General features: G+C 38.4%; 1 protein-coding gene across 5 annotated transcripts in view; it reads right to left on the bottom strand.

Moving 5' to 3' along the window:
* The window catches only part of PPP1R21 (protein phosphatase 1 regulatory subunit 21), a 32,370-nt gene extending 19,747 nt beyond the window's left edge, over positions 1-12,623 (bottom strand). For all 5 annotated transcript variants that reach the window (XR_001414150.1, XM_014962447.1, XM_014962450.1 and 2 more), the window contains exons 1-8: positions 12,528-12,623; positions 9,560-9,628; positions 9,010-9,156; positions 7,459-7,560; positions 6,606-6,770; positions 6,450-6,508; positions 3,824-3,918; positions 1,105-1,157 (exon numbers count right to left, since the gene is read on the bottom strand). Coding sequence is in view for 4 of the 5 variants with exons in the window: in XM_014962447.1 (XP_014817933.1) it covers positions 1,105-1,157; positions 3,824-3,918; positions 6,450-6,508; positions 6,606-6,770; positions 7,459-7,560; positions 9,010-9,156; positions 9,560-9,628; positions 12,528-12,587 (750 nt within the window). In the remaining variant the exon portion in view is untranslated. The remainder of the gene's footprint in view (positions 1-1,104; positions 1,158-3,823; positions 3,919-6,449; positions 6,509-6,605; positions 6,771-7,458; positions 7,561-9,009; positions 9,157-9,559; positions 9,629-12,527) is intronic.
* Positions 12,624-12,629: the final 6 nt, after the last annotated feature.

Raw genomic sequence — 12,629 nt, 5'->3', positions numbered from 1 at the left:
TATTTTTCTTAGTACTGAGCAACTATTTGTGATTTAAGTCACAAAACTGGACAGCAGGTCACCTGTCCTCACAGCAGACATACTAGGAACAAGGGCTCTTTATGGGCACTTCTGAAGAAAGGAGAAAAGAGCTATTGGAAATCTTTCTACAGTGGCATCTGAATGCACTAAACTTGAAGGTTCAAGACATACTATACAAGCAAAGAGAAAAACACCAAGTGCTTTGAAGCCCATCCTCAGTGGCATTAAAGCCAGAAAATACGGCTAGCATCAGGGTATCTGATTTACTACTATAAAAAGCCTTAATACATTAAGCTATTCACAGAAAAACTAATGCTCAATTTTAAATGCTGAATAAACCACATTCTCAAGGAAATTGATGAAGTTACAGTAGTGAACACAAAACTTTCTTTTTTTAAATAACATTTAAATAAATAAGGGTGATTTGGCTGCAAGTAAGGTGTTTTGGCAAGAAGTCACCCATAAAAATCTAAGTGAACCAGGCAGAGTTCACAAGAATACATTCTTTAAAAGAATTGACAAGTAATATTAACTAATATGATGCTCTAGCATACACACCCGTGTATAGTTTATAAATGCAAACATTCTTTGGGGCTCAAGTGATGTTACTGAAGAAGCTCGGTTTGAAAACAAAGGAATTTAGACACCAAAACTACCTTTTTTCCCCAACAAAAAAAGCTTAAGAACTCTAAACTAATGTAATTTCAAGCAACTTTGAAAAGTTCTAGCTTACTGCAGGTTGGCATAGTCATAGAGTATTTCTTACAACTGTAATAGGTAACATATATTAAACCTTTTTGACATTCTTTTCAAAAAGGTACATCTGAGTTAATACCTACAGTGATCATCAGCCAGAAGTCAATGGATTAGTTCTAGTGAAGTGAGGTGAGCAGACAACTTGCCACAAGACCAGTCTAGACTACCTTTGAAAAGCACAGAGGCTCTGTGGACAGAAGTTTCCTTGGAATATCATGATAGGACAGGCTATCTTCTGCCATCTTGGGTCACTAAAAATGACTGGGTTTATTCACCGTCTGTGGAGAAAGTTGCACCTTTACATATGAAGCCACAAAAAGTGCTCACCTGGTATCTTCTGTTGTGCAGTGGTACATTCAGAGCGTTGTATCGATTAGATCCTACAGGACAGAAAGTTGAGTTATATGCACTTAAAGCATGTGTTGTTTTTTTAAGAGACACTGATTGGTAAATAGTAATTAATTTTTTTTAAATATAAGATTTAATTGCAGTAATATTGCAGTTGATGTAAGTAATGTTAACTAAAAAGATACAGACAATTGGCTTTAATAAAGGAGGCCTAAACATCCTCGCTTCAGAACTGCGGCGAGGTGGAGAGAAAGCACTTTCATACTTGCCTCAGATGATTAAATTTGATTTACAATCTGAACACCCTGAATTTGATAGGTAAGAGCAGAATCCTCTTGCCCAGAAAAACAGTATTCATCACTAAGAGTGAAAGATTTTTTTAAAAAAAAAAAAAAGCCTTAAAGAATTCAAGATGATCTTCAAATTTCAATTACATTCCAGGGACTGTCAAATAAGATGAATGTATTGTTTTAATGGTTTGCTTTTTAAAAAAAAAAAAGCTCCTGTATGTACTGGATTTGTTGATAATGTAGAATAAGATGTACTCTCCACATATTTCAGCATTCTGTTTCAGTTACAGAGCAACTAGAATGATTATTCAGTTACAGACAGGCACAATTTTTAAAGAGGTAGAGCGATATTTGTACCTAGAGAACAACTTGCAAAATCTTACAGATTTAAAAGGGATCATACTCATCCTGAACTAAAATGTAGTAATAACCATTTTAGTTTAAAATTTGCACACAAAGGAAGTTTACAGCTTCTTACTCCTTTTGTATCATTCACTTTTGGCAAATAACTCATGGGAAGAGATAGTTGTATTCACTACAAAATCCACTGTCCAAAATTACCAAATCCTACTCATAAGGAAAGATAACAAAAAAGTTTTCTGAACCATTTCTACTCTTGAAATCACGCTCAGCACTCAACAAGTCATTTAATAGCTATTGAAACTGAAGCAGGCTGCTAGTTATACTTAAAACCAGCTACATAGCCTATAGCAAAACAGTTGGAATCCATAGCAGACATTTCCTGACTTTCTCTCATTCTGTCACTAAAGATCTGTCCACTATTTGCAGTGTTTTCTACACGAGAAAAAAACATTACCCCAGGGCAGCCAAGTGAGCAAATAAATTATTTGTATTAAAGTTCTCACTACAACACTAGCCAGGTCAAGGCTATCATTAGCTACTGGTCAAGGCCAGGCTGGATGGGGCTTTGAGCAACCTGGTCTAGTGGGAGGTGTCCCTGCCCATGGCAGGGGGGGTTGGAACTCTATATTCCAACCCAAACCATTCTATGATTACCTCCTGTAAAAAAAAAAAAAGAATCAGCTAAAGAAGCCAGAGAAGCAGAAATAGGCAGCAGATGCCAGGCAAAGTCATCTTTGTGAGAGAAAATACGTGAAAACGGTATCAGCTCAGTGCACCAACACCTAAGCGCTCTGATCTACTTAAAAGTGTCTCTGCTTACTGCAGGGAGGTTGGAGTAGATGACCTTTAAAAGGTCCCTTCCAACCCAACATATTCTATGATTCTATAACATGCTGTATGAGAGTCAACATTTTCTAAAGAGAAGATGATCTGATGTTTCTAAGCCAAGATTGGATTGTCAACCCAGTGGAGAACATAAAAGGCTCATCCCCACAGCACTCTGCCAGATCAGATTTTAGAGAACTGAAGGCTACTCCAAATGTTATCAAGTTTTCAACTGAATAAAAAAAAGAAAATGCAAAAGCTACCAAAAAAGCCTATCAGAAATTCAACAGCCTGTTTTCCTTTCTGTGTTCCTTCTCCACTACTTTCAGCTTTTTCACTACTCCAGGCCCTCTTAGTTTCACTGCCAGAAGAGTACAGACCACTGCCTGCCCAAGTACAACCTCGTGTTCAAGATCTTTTCAAAAGCATCCAGTACACAGCACTGATTTAGCACATACTAACTGATCCTCGTACCAAAACAATATAAAGGCTGAGCTCGTCTCCCTTCATGATAGCCTCTGCACTTCAATTTATCTAGTAGCAGTTGGAAAGGTAGCATAAAAAAAGAAGATTGCTTCAAGTAAAAGTCCCCAAATTCAAAGGTTTTTTTTTCCCCTGAAAAAATGAACAAGTCTGAGAGAAACCACAGATAAGAACTAGTCTGGGTGTGCTTTGATCAGACACGAGACATGCTGAGGGGCTTCTCACTAAGTATGGACTATTATTGATGCAATGCTTCATTAAGTCCACTTCTCTGCAGCTACTACATTATCCCCATCACAACTTACTATAACTCTTGAACAGACCCTGCCAAAAAAATATTCTTCAAGATTAGTAACTAAAGAAATATCTGTAGAGAAACCAGTAAATTGACAGCATTCTTTCACCTTCTACAATATTTTGTCAACACTGAGCAAGACAAGTGGCAGATTACTCAAAAGCCTTCAAAGGTTTTCATAAGATATTTTGTCAACACTGAGCAAGACAAGTGGTAGATTACTCAAAAGCCTTCAAAAGTTTTCATAAGATATATAAGTATAAAAACTTGCTATCTTAAGATCATTAAACAAGATTATAACAAGCATTATGACTACTTACTACAATTACCTCCAAGTAATTGACGTTCAGACATCCAACATGTCTTCCAACTAATACATATTAAGGAGTACTTCCTCAAGATGGATACCCAAAATTAAACAAGAAACCCAGATAATACGTACTTGTGTCATTAAAAGGTACTTTTTCATTGATTATGCATAGAGATTCTTCCAGTCTACTGCCCAAAGCTGATTGAAGATTCTTTAACTGTTGCTGGCTAAATAACAAAAAGACAAACGAAAAACCACACACACACTGTAAACCTTTAAAATTTAATCTGTATCACCAACACCATAGCTTACCACAAGCATCCCTTGAGTGTACAGGTACCTGTCTCTTTCCAGAAGTTAGACAGAAACAAGACAGTAGGAATAATTTTTCCTCTATGTTATACTTAATACAGAAACAAGACAGTAGGAATAATTTTTCCTCCTTTATGTTACACTTAATATACAAGCATCCCTTGAGTGTACAGGTACCTGTCTCTTTCCAGAAGTTAGACAGAAACAAGACAGTAGGAATAATTTTTCCTCTATGTTATACTTAATACGTAACATTGCATTTTAATCCCCGACAAATGCAGTGAAGGATACAATAGATTTTTGTAAAACCTAAATTCCACTCTTGAGAAAAATCAATTTACTTCAGAGCTATTCTTTGCTATTTTCCAGTTATGCAATTATTGTATAAGTTATATGAAGGTATTATTTTCTACTGGAATTTGAATGGGAATGCAAAAGGGCCTTTAAATTAATTACTCCATATCCAATGTGGAATTCCAATATGCAAGTAGTGAGTCATTGATAATCCAGTTAACGAAGATACATCACGATTAGAAATACCTCACAAGCTTTTCAAAGCCCCATATTTAAAACACTAACATGATATGGCCCATTCCCACAAGACTTGGGAATTAGGTTTTGATGTGTTCTCAAGTGTTTTTTCCTCTAGATTTCTTCACTTGCATTCGATTGTGTATTTAGATGTGAACCTAAGTTATTAAGTTTACTAATATAATTAGTATAGATTCTTGATATGAACTGTAACATATTCCATAATTATATACATATGTCAACAGAGATTACTGTATATTGATTCAGACTAAATTCCACACCTTACCCAACTTAGGCCCCCAAATTCTTCATTGTTTTGCTTCCTGTTTGACATCTAGAACTCCTGCACATATAGTGGAGGGTGGGGGGAACGTGTCAAAGTGACAGGTTTTTTTCCTTTTTTTACAAAAACATTTGATACATGGAAATTTATCAGAACTAGCAAGGAAAAATAATCAAAAATAGACAAGCAAGATATGAAGAAAGTGGCCAACAAGTAGCTCATGCACATTAACAAATACTTTTCTTTAAGAGCAGCTCCAAAATTGCACAGAAACTGTACAGCACGAACCGCAGTAGCACTGGGCATGATAGAAAAATAAGCTCAAACTGCAAAAGTATGGATGTTTCCTTTTTGTACTATAAAGGAATGGCAAACAGGTAGTTTGACATGTCTTGTTCTACATTCTGCCCTTTAATTTCTAAGGCATGCGGGCTGTCAAGTCTCATATCCCCCGGCTTAGTGAATAAAGCGTGGGTGTCAGAGGCAAAGGGATCCCTGTCCCTGAAAGGAGAGGGAAAACAGAAGAGCAGCTCTCTCAAAGACATCTTCTGTCATGTGTTCATTAGATACTGATTGCAGTGTTTAAAAAAAAAAAAAAGTGTGAGGCTTTATTATTTGTAAAAACCCACCCTTCTCAAATGGTAGGGACAATTTCTTACAATGACATTAGTTACCCAGTCATCATAGCACATGACAGACATGCTCTGAACTGAACAGCAGCAGACTGACTTTCAAATACCACAAAAAAGCAAACAGCAGCAAAATGCAGCTTTCATTGTCTTTTGCAAGTCATTCTTAGTGAAACCCTGACCTGCGTTAGAGGAGAGTTATTGGAATTCAAATATCTTTGCATCTATCAAAACAGTTAAAAAACAAACTTCAAGGTTACCATTTGAAAAAAGGAACTCTTCACCTGATCATTGACTATGCATTTTATCTATTAAAGATCTATAGTGCAGATATATCTTTAATAAAACACATCTTAATGAATTTCAGAGAAGTGCACCCTAATTTGATTTGTCGCACAGTCCTCAACTTCTCTCCACTTTGTACAATTTGTCTTCAAGACAATGAAGGCATTGCAAAACTCACAATACAATCCTTCAACAAAAACTCTCAATATTCTAGCTAAATGTGTTGTACCTGAAGCAAAAGCGATTGTTCAAGAAGCTTTTGGGGTGGAGGGGAATTTTTGAAACTTTTCAGTCGGTTGTCTCAGCATACCTTACCCAAAGCTTTGTTTTTAGAAGGAGTTTGTAAAAAAATCAGTATCTTTGTTTCATGCAAGTTGAGTGGTTTCTTTACTTTTTATAGCATTCCATTACAAATAAATTCAAGCTTTCATCAACTTCACAGCTACTTAAAATAACCTTGGCGACAAAACTGCTCTTACTGAAAGTTAAATCTGTGGAATTTTTTTGCCTAGTTACATAGCAAGCAGAAAGAAAAGGGGTCTGACCTGCACAGTCTTGACATTAATGTGCTGTTGCCCAGTATTCTGAGTTTTATCAAAGTTTAGGGTTTTTTTTTTTAAATTATGTTTAAAGGTATTATTCTCTAAAAATAACTCAATCTTTTAAAGCAGTTATTTCTTTAAATCATTTTTTCATTATATTAAATAAAAACACTTACCATTCTTCGGTTCGAAGCCTACAGTCCTTAGCTTCTCTTTCTAGTGTCTGAGACTTGATCTTTATGCAAGAAGATAATCCCACAATGTAAATACTGACACAGCAAGACATTTCATTTCAAAACTTTTCAAGCTTGCAATTAAGAGAAACTCCTTACTTCCAATTTGGCTTTATCAGTCTGCAGTTTTTCTATGGTATCCGTGTATTTCCTTGTCAAACTGTCCACCACAGCTTGATGTTGGGCAGCATCGGTTTCCAAAACTTCAAGTCTAGTTCTCAGCTCTGCTTCTAAACGTTTGTGCTGCTCGTCTGCTTCAAAGAACTAAAAAGGAGAAAAACAGAGCTCCTATGAAAGCTTAATTTTACTATGGAATCTTATCCTATGAGTTACACCAACTTAATTAGCTGGTCCAAGTTAATAACAAGCACAAGTTCTCAGATAAATAGAAGTTTTATTACAATATTCACAGAGAAAAGATTCAGGAACAAAGTACTTTTTGTGTATTAAAGTTTTGTAGTACCAAGCATTCCTTAAATATATTGCGGATTAATAGCAGACACCTGAAAAATAAAACTTAAGCCAGAAGGTTTTTCCTCAAGATTTCTGTAAAGTAATTCCTGATTTAATTATGTCAACTTGCAGAAAGTATTTTAAGCTTTAACGCAATTCTGAAACAGTTTGTGAACTAAAAAGAAGTTTCAACCCTGTAACCAACTATATGGCTTTTTTTGGTAGAGTAGCTAAGTGTCACCAAAAGTTAAAAAAACTAAATGAGAAAACACGTATTATATGAGTTATTCCATATACTGTCTGAGGAATCTGAAGTCAAAATACTTTCTCATTTGCCCAGTGAACATCTTTATAAACAAGATATCTGATCTAATCTACTGGTTTGCATACAGCTAAGCTTTTAAACCCACTAGTTTTCAGATGGCATTTTATTTTCTCTACCATTGTTCGTGTGACCAGTTTTCTGAACTGAAGAGAAAGGCTAAAAAGTTTCACTCACAAGTATATGTAGTCGTTCATTCTCTTCTATCTTCTTCTGAAGATCTTCATTGAAGACACTTTTCTGCTCTTGACTCAACTGAGATGAGGATTCTGCACTTTTCTTTTAGAAAGAAAATGTACTTGTTATCTCCAAGTCTCTGGGGGTATCCCAAAGCCCATCCCCAAGTATATGAAAACATTTCCCATCGCTAATTCCCAATAGAGGCACTTGAGTGTATATCTTACATTGACTAATATATCAAAAAGCACACTTATTGCACACAGCGTGAGCCTGAAGGATTGCAGCCTGACACAGATCATCTATCTCAATCTTAATCTAACTAGTTTTAGATGTTATTTACATGATCTCCCAATGGCAAGTCTCTGAAGTAAGGGTGACATGGAATTTAGTAGGGGTATGTTCAATACAATGTATGTAGTCAGTGAGGCACTATAGGTAAAACTAAAGGGAACATATTTAAAAGGTAGTACAAATACTTAAAAAAAAATACAGGAGCATGCATTCTGACAACTGAATGGGAAATCCGTGGCAATGCTTTGCAAAGCTACTCAAGCCAGGCCAAGGTCCTTCAAAATGTGGAAACTTGCTTAGTGAAATGATAATTTACATAACATGAAATAAAAGAACAGGGGAGTCAAACTGCATTTTGAAGAACAATCTACTATGGTGCATTAATAACTTAAGTCAGGGATACTATGTTTGCCAAGGAACTGGATAGCAAAAAAATGGACGAGAGTTTAGGGAAAAAGTAAGGAAGATGATCGTATTATTAATCAGTTGAACAGTTTCTTTAGTGTCAGTCTTGATAGCCACAGCTTTTGGGGAGCTAACCAAAAAGAAGAGAGGACAGTAATTAAGAGGGGTTTCCTCATAAGAGGAAGGTAGCAAAGGATGCTCGAGAATTATTTGAAGTCGAGACACACCACTCCTGGAATTCTGATGCTACCTACAGAAAACATGACTGATCTTAGACAGAACATGGTATAACCAGGTTTAAACAGCAAGAATTTGGGCAAAGCAAGATCGCAGTACTGAAATCATTCTGTCATTTTGAAATAATATAATAAATACTAACAAAAAAAAGTGTATTTCAAAGCATTTGACAAGATTCACGTAAGAGATGACTGGAAAAGCTACAACCATAAGCTGAAGAGTTAAACACTAACACTAAAATTAAAAAGCAAGGAAGTGGGGATAGGAAATGAGGGGTGATAAGTTTTCTCCATAGCAGTAGGTTAATCACAAGGCTTCAAGATTTTTCCCAGCTCTTTGAACACTTAATAAGTATCTGGAAGGGGTGACAGCAACTCAGTAACAGTTAGCTGATGCACTAGAAAGAAAAGTACAGAACTACTTAGCATGTATTATATGTATCAATACCTATTTTGTGGGTATATTCACTAACATCAAGTGTTAGTCCACGAACAACAAGTTCTGACAAAAACATTCAGCTCAACCCTTGGCACAAAGCAACTACTGCTAGAAATCGGGATAAGACACTGCTCAGTGAGGAGCAGACATCTGCCAAGCACGTTTTTTTGCACACACCTTGTTCTTCTTGCCCCTAGTTTCACTTAATGCAAGTTCATCTTGAAGTAACTCCACCCGCTTGGCCAGTTGCTGATTTCGAAAGGTCAAGCTGTCCATTTCTTGTTGCAGTTTCCTCAGTGACTGATCCTTCATCTTCACTTGCTCCTGAATGACCAGAAAGTTTAAATTTAAAAAAAGACTTTCACACATGCTTTTAATAGAAGTATCACATTAAAAAAAGAACACATGAAAAAATTGCTTTCTTCACTATTTGAACACTGAAGAGGTGATAAGCATTGCTTTCAAACTAAAACACAGATTTCACTTCCTTGAGCTGCCCACAAATCACTCATGTAGGTACTTCATTCTATAAATTAATCAAGAAGCAATCTGCCTCTTTGTAAAAGTGAGCACTTACAGAGAACAATGAAAACTAGCTGCAAAACAGAAATTCTTTTACTAAATCAAGTTCCTTCTTTTAATCACAATACTTTAAGTAAAAAATATTCCCATTTACCTATTTTGTCATAGTTTACGACATCTGACATGAGCAGTTTTTAGAGATTACCTTCAGAGAAGCAGAGTTGGCTTGTTCATCTACAACCCCTTTTTTCAGTACTTGGTTCTGAGCTCGAAGCTGAAAAAGAAAACAAGCCAATAACTATGCAAGACAAAGGAAACATAAAAGCCATTCATTACAAAGTGCATCGTAGCCTCTTAGGAGAGCCCCAAATGTGCAAGGTTTTAAAGTGTTCTGTTCAGATAGATAATAGTGGTATCCGCTTGAAAGAATACCCAATTCATAGCCTGAATTGCCAAGAAAATAGAAGTTTTTTTACCATCTGAACAGTTTGGTCAAATAGAACATAGTTCTTACTCAATAAATATCTTGGAAGATTATTTACTTAAATGTAGTTAAGAGTTGAAGAACAGTGAAGAAGTATGGAAGAGGTGCAACTCCTTCCTTCAACCAAGTTCTTGCTTGTATTTGGTGCTATTCCTGTCTTTCACCTCTTCTCCCTAAAACTGTTCATGACTGGTTCTGGAACATCATCAGAGCTCACAAAGTGAAGATCTGTATCAACTCAAGACGACCTTAACTATACTCTAATGCAAAAATACTTGTTACTCATAGCAGATGATCCAGAGAGAACAGCTTGACAAACACTTCAGGAAAACACATAAAAATCATAGAAGAAAAAGCTCTCTAAGGCTTACCTCTATAGTTCACAAATCTAAGCTAAAAATCACCACAGTGAAAAGTGATACTCAAATCTACTTCCCAGTCACTTCACAGAACACCTCTACCCTGCAGCAATGAGGATACCAACAGTTCTATCTTCCTATTCCTTGATAATTGCTTGAATCCTGGTTTCTTCAATAGCAGTTTGTATTCACTTGACACGTCTGAGTCCAGCTGTTGCAGATATAAATTAAAAGGGTTTGTGTAGCGCTCAGGAATACCCCTGGCAGATGCACAAAAGGCAAGATTCCATGTAAACCAGCAATGGCTAATCTTTTCAGTCTGATGACTGAATATATTTGAAAGGTCAAAAGTCAGTTGACATTGCTAAACACAGGCTTTTGCCCTGCAGTATTCACACTGTGCTGCTCAGGCACCACAAAGGCAAGAGAAGAAACTTGTAAGAGGACCACAGAAAGACTTCCAAGCACAGCTTCCCTAGAAAGAAAAAGCAGTGCGATAGTTTTCTAGGCCTTTTTTCTGCCACCATTACTAATGCAGGAACACATCAGGTGCAGTGATGAAACAAAAACTAGCTGAACCGAGATACCCAAGCTGAAATGTGATCCACCAGAGGCTGTAAAAAGTTGAAAGAGCCTTTTGACTACTACTTCCATCAGGGTTGTGTGAAAAAGCCAGAAGCTGCAACTCAAGGGGAAGAAGAGACTCTGAAAACACACCTCCTTCTCCACTGCCCTGTGAACTGAGAGGGAAGGCACTCCTTGAGTCTATCAAGCTCTGGTCTGCCCCTCTCCCTAGCTTCAACAATGCAATCAAGTGAACAGGCAAATACCTTTCCCAGGGCTACTCTGTTTCCACCTGCACACAAACAGCCAATTGAGCAACTGATGATTTTGCACAAAGAGGAGAGTTATCTGCAAAGGGGATCCCACAATGCCCTGGAGTTGTTGGACAAGAAGCAGGATAAGACCAAAAAATAGTTCCTACAAAGAACCAGTGAAACATTACAGGCTGAAAGCTGCAAGATGAAGTTCAAAGAAAGCTTTTGGACACCATGCTACTAGAAAAAAGAGGATCCAGTAGCTGGAACTTTCAGAAGCTATAGTCAAGAGATCTGCATTGCCAAGTTCCATTCAGGAATCAAGCAAATTCCCTTAATTACTTTATCCCGAGCCATTTTTAATCTCCAAGGTACAGCAGAGCCACTGTAGAAAGCAACAAGAAACATGAACACACAAAACCCCAATGTGAATTCAGTTTTCTTAAAATGATCTTGTGACAGTTTTAAGAAATATATATATATCTGTGAACAATTTAGACTCTGTACAGCTTTTTTAGTAGCAGTTCCAAGGAGAATAGTATTTAAAGACACATCATTCTCTAATCTAGAGAAAGGTGTCAAATACAGTCAAGTGCCTTATGCCAAACACTCTAACAACGGGCTACACAAAACCAAAGTGCTGGTTTTCTTTCCCAAGACCACTGAAGAACTGTACCACTCAAGACCAATGGTGAGCTCTTCTTTTTAGTGAGGTAACATGAATGAGGAGTTCTGTATTAAGCAAGAGTCCACCATTTATGGAATCATCTTAAGCACCTTGGAAAAGCATTCTCTGCTACGGGTAGAAGCCTTTCCAAATACTCCATTAAGCAGCATCGCAAACAGGAAGGAAAGTCACTTAGGGCAGATGCAGAAAAATGGGAACAGACACAAAGTGAGTCTCAAATGGCTTCACTTCCAAGACCCTGCAACACCACTGGATCTCCCACATCAACCAGTCCAAGCAACCTCGGAGTCTAGGGGTAAGATACAAGACCAAGACAACAAGTGTTCACACCCAAGAAGATAAACCTCAGGCCTGACTGGGAAGTGGAGAAGGGGAAGCACTGCTGGCTGCGCTTCTCTGGCATGGCTGAACTCATTATTTGTCCCAATGGATGCTTTGCTGCCAAGACCACCTTGCTCCTCACCCAGCCAACCCTTGGCACCTGCAAACTCGCATCTCCTCTGCCTGCCCAAGCTCGCCTTCACCTCCCCCTCAGGAAGAGGCAACCTTCGGGCCCCAAACACCTCACGCTGCCACAGAAACCAGCGGTTCAGTCCTGACCAGCCCCAAGCCGGGCGGGTGACCTCAGGGCCCCGCCGCACCGAGGCAGAGCAGCCGGCTGCCCCCGGCTCAGCGAAGGCAGCGGGGAAGGCCCCCCCACTCCCCTCAGAGAGGGGCGGCCGTTAGGCGGGTAACGGCCGGCAGCCCCGCGCTCAGGGAGCGGCATCGCCAGAGGGGGGGGGGGCGGTGGCCGCCGCTCGGTGACAGGCTCCGGCGCCTGATACCTTGGAGTACTCCTGGGCCAGCTTCTGGTACTTCCCCTGCAGCTCGGCGGCCGCCGCCATCTCCCCGCCCCCGCCTCCGCGCCCCGACGCCGCCGCCGCCAC

The sequence above is a fragment of the Calidris pugnax genome, unplaced genomic scaffold (assembly GCF_001431845.1).
Source record: "Calidris pugnax isolate Ruff unplaced genomic scaffold, ASM143184v1 scaffold147, whole genome shotgun sequence".
In the NCBI taxonomy this organism is placed as follows: domain Eukaryota; kingdom Metazoa; phylum Chordata; class Aves; order Charadriiformes; family Scolopacidae; genus Calidris; species Calidris pugnax.
This window is presented reverse-complemented; position numbering and strand designations above follow the sequence as displayed.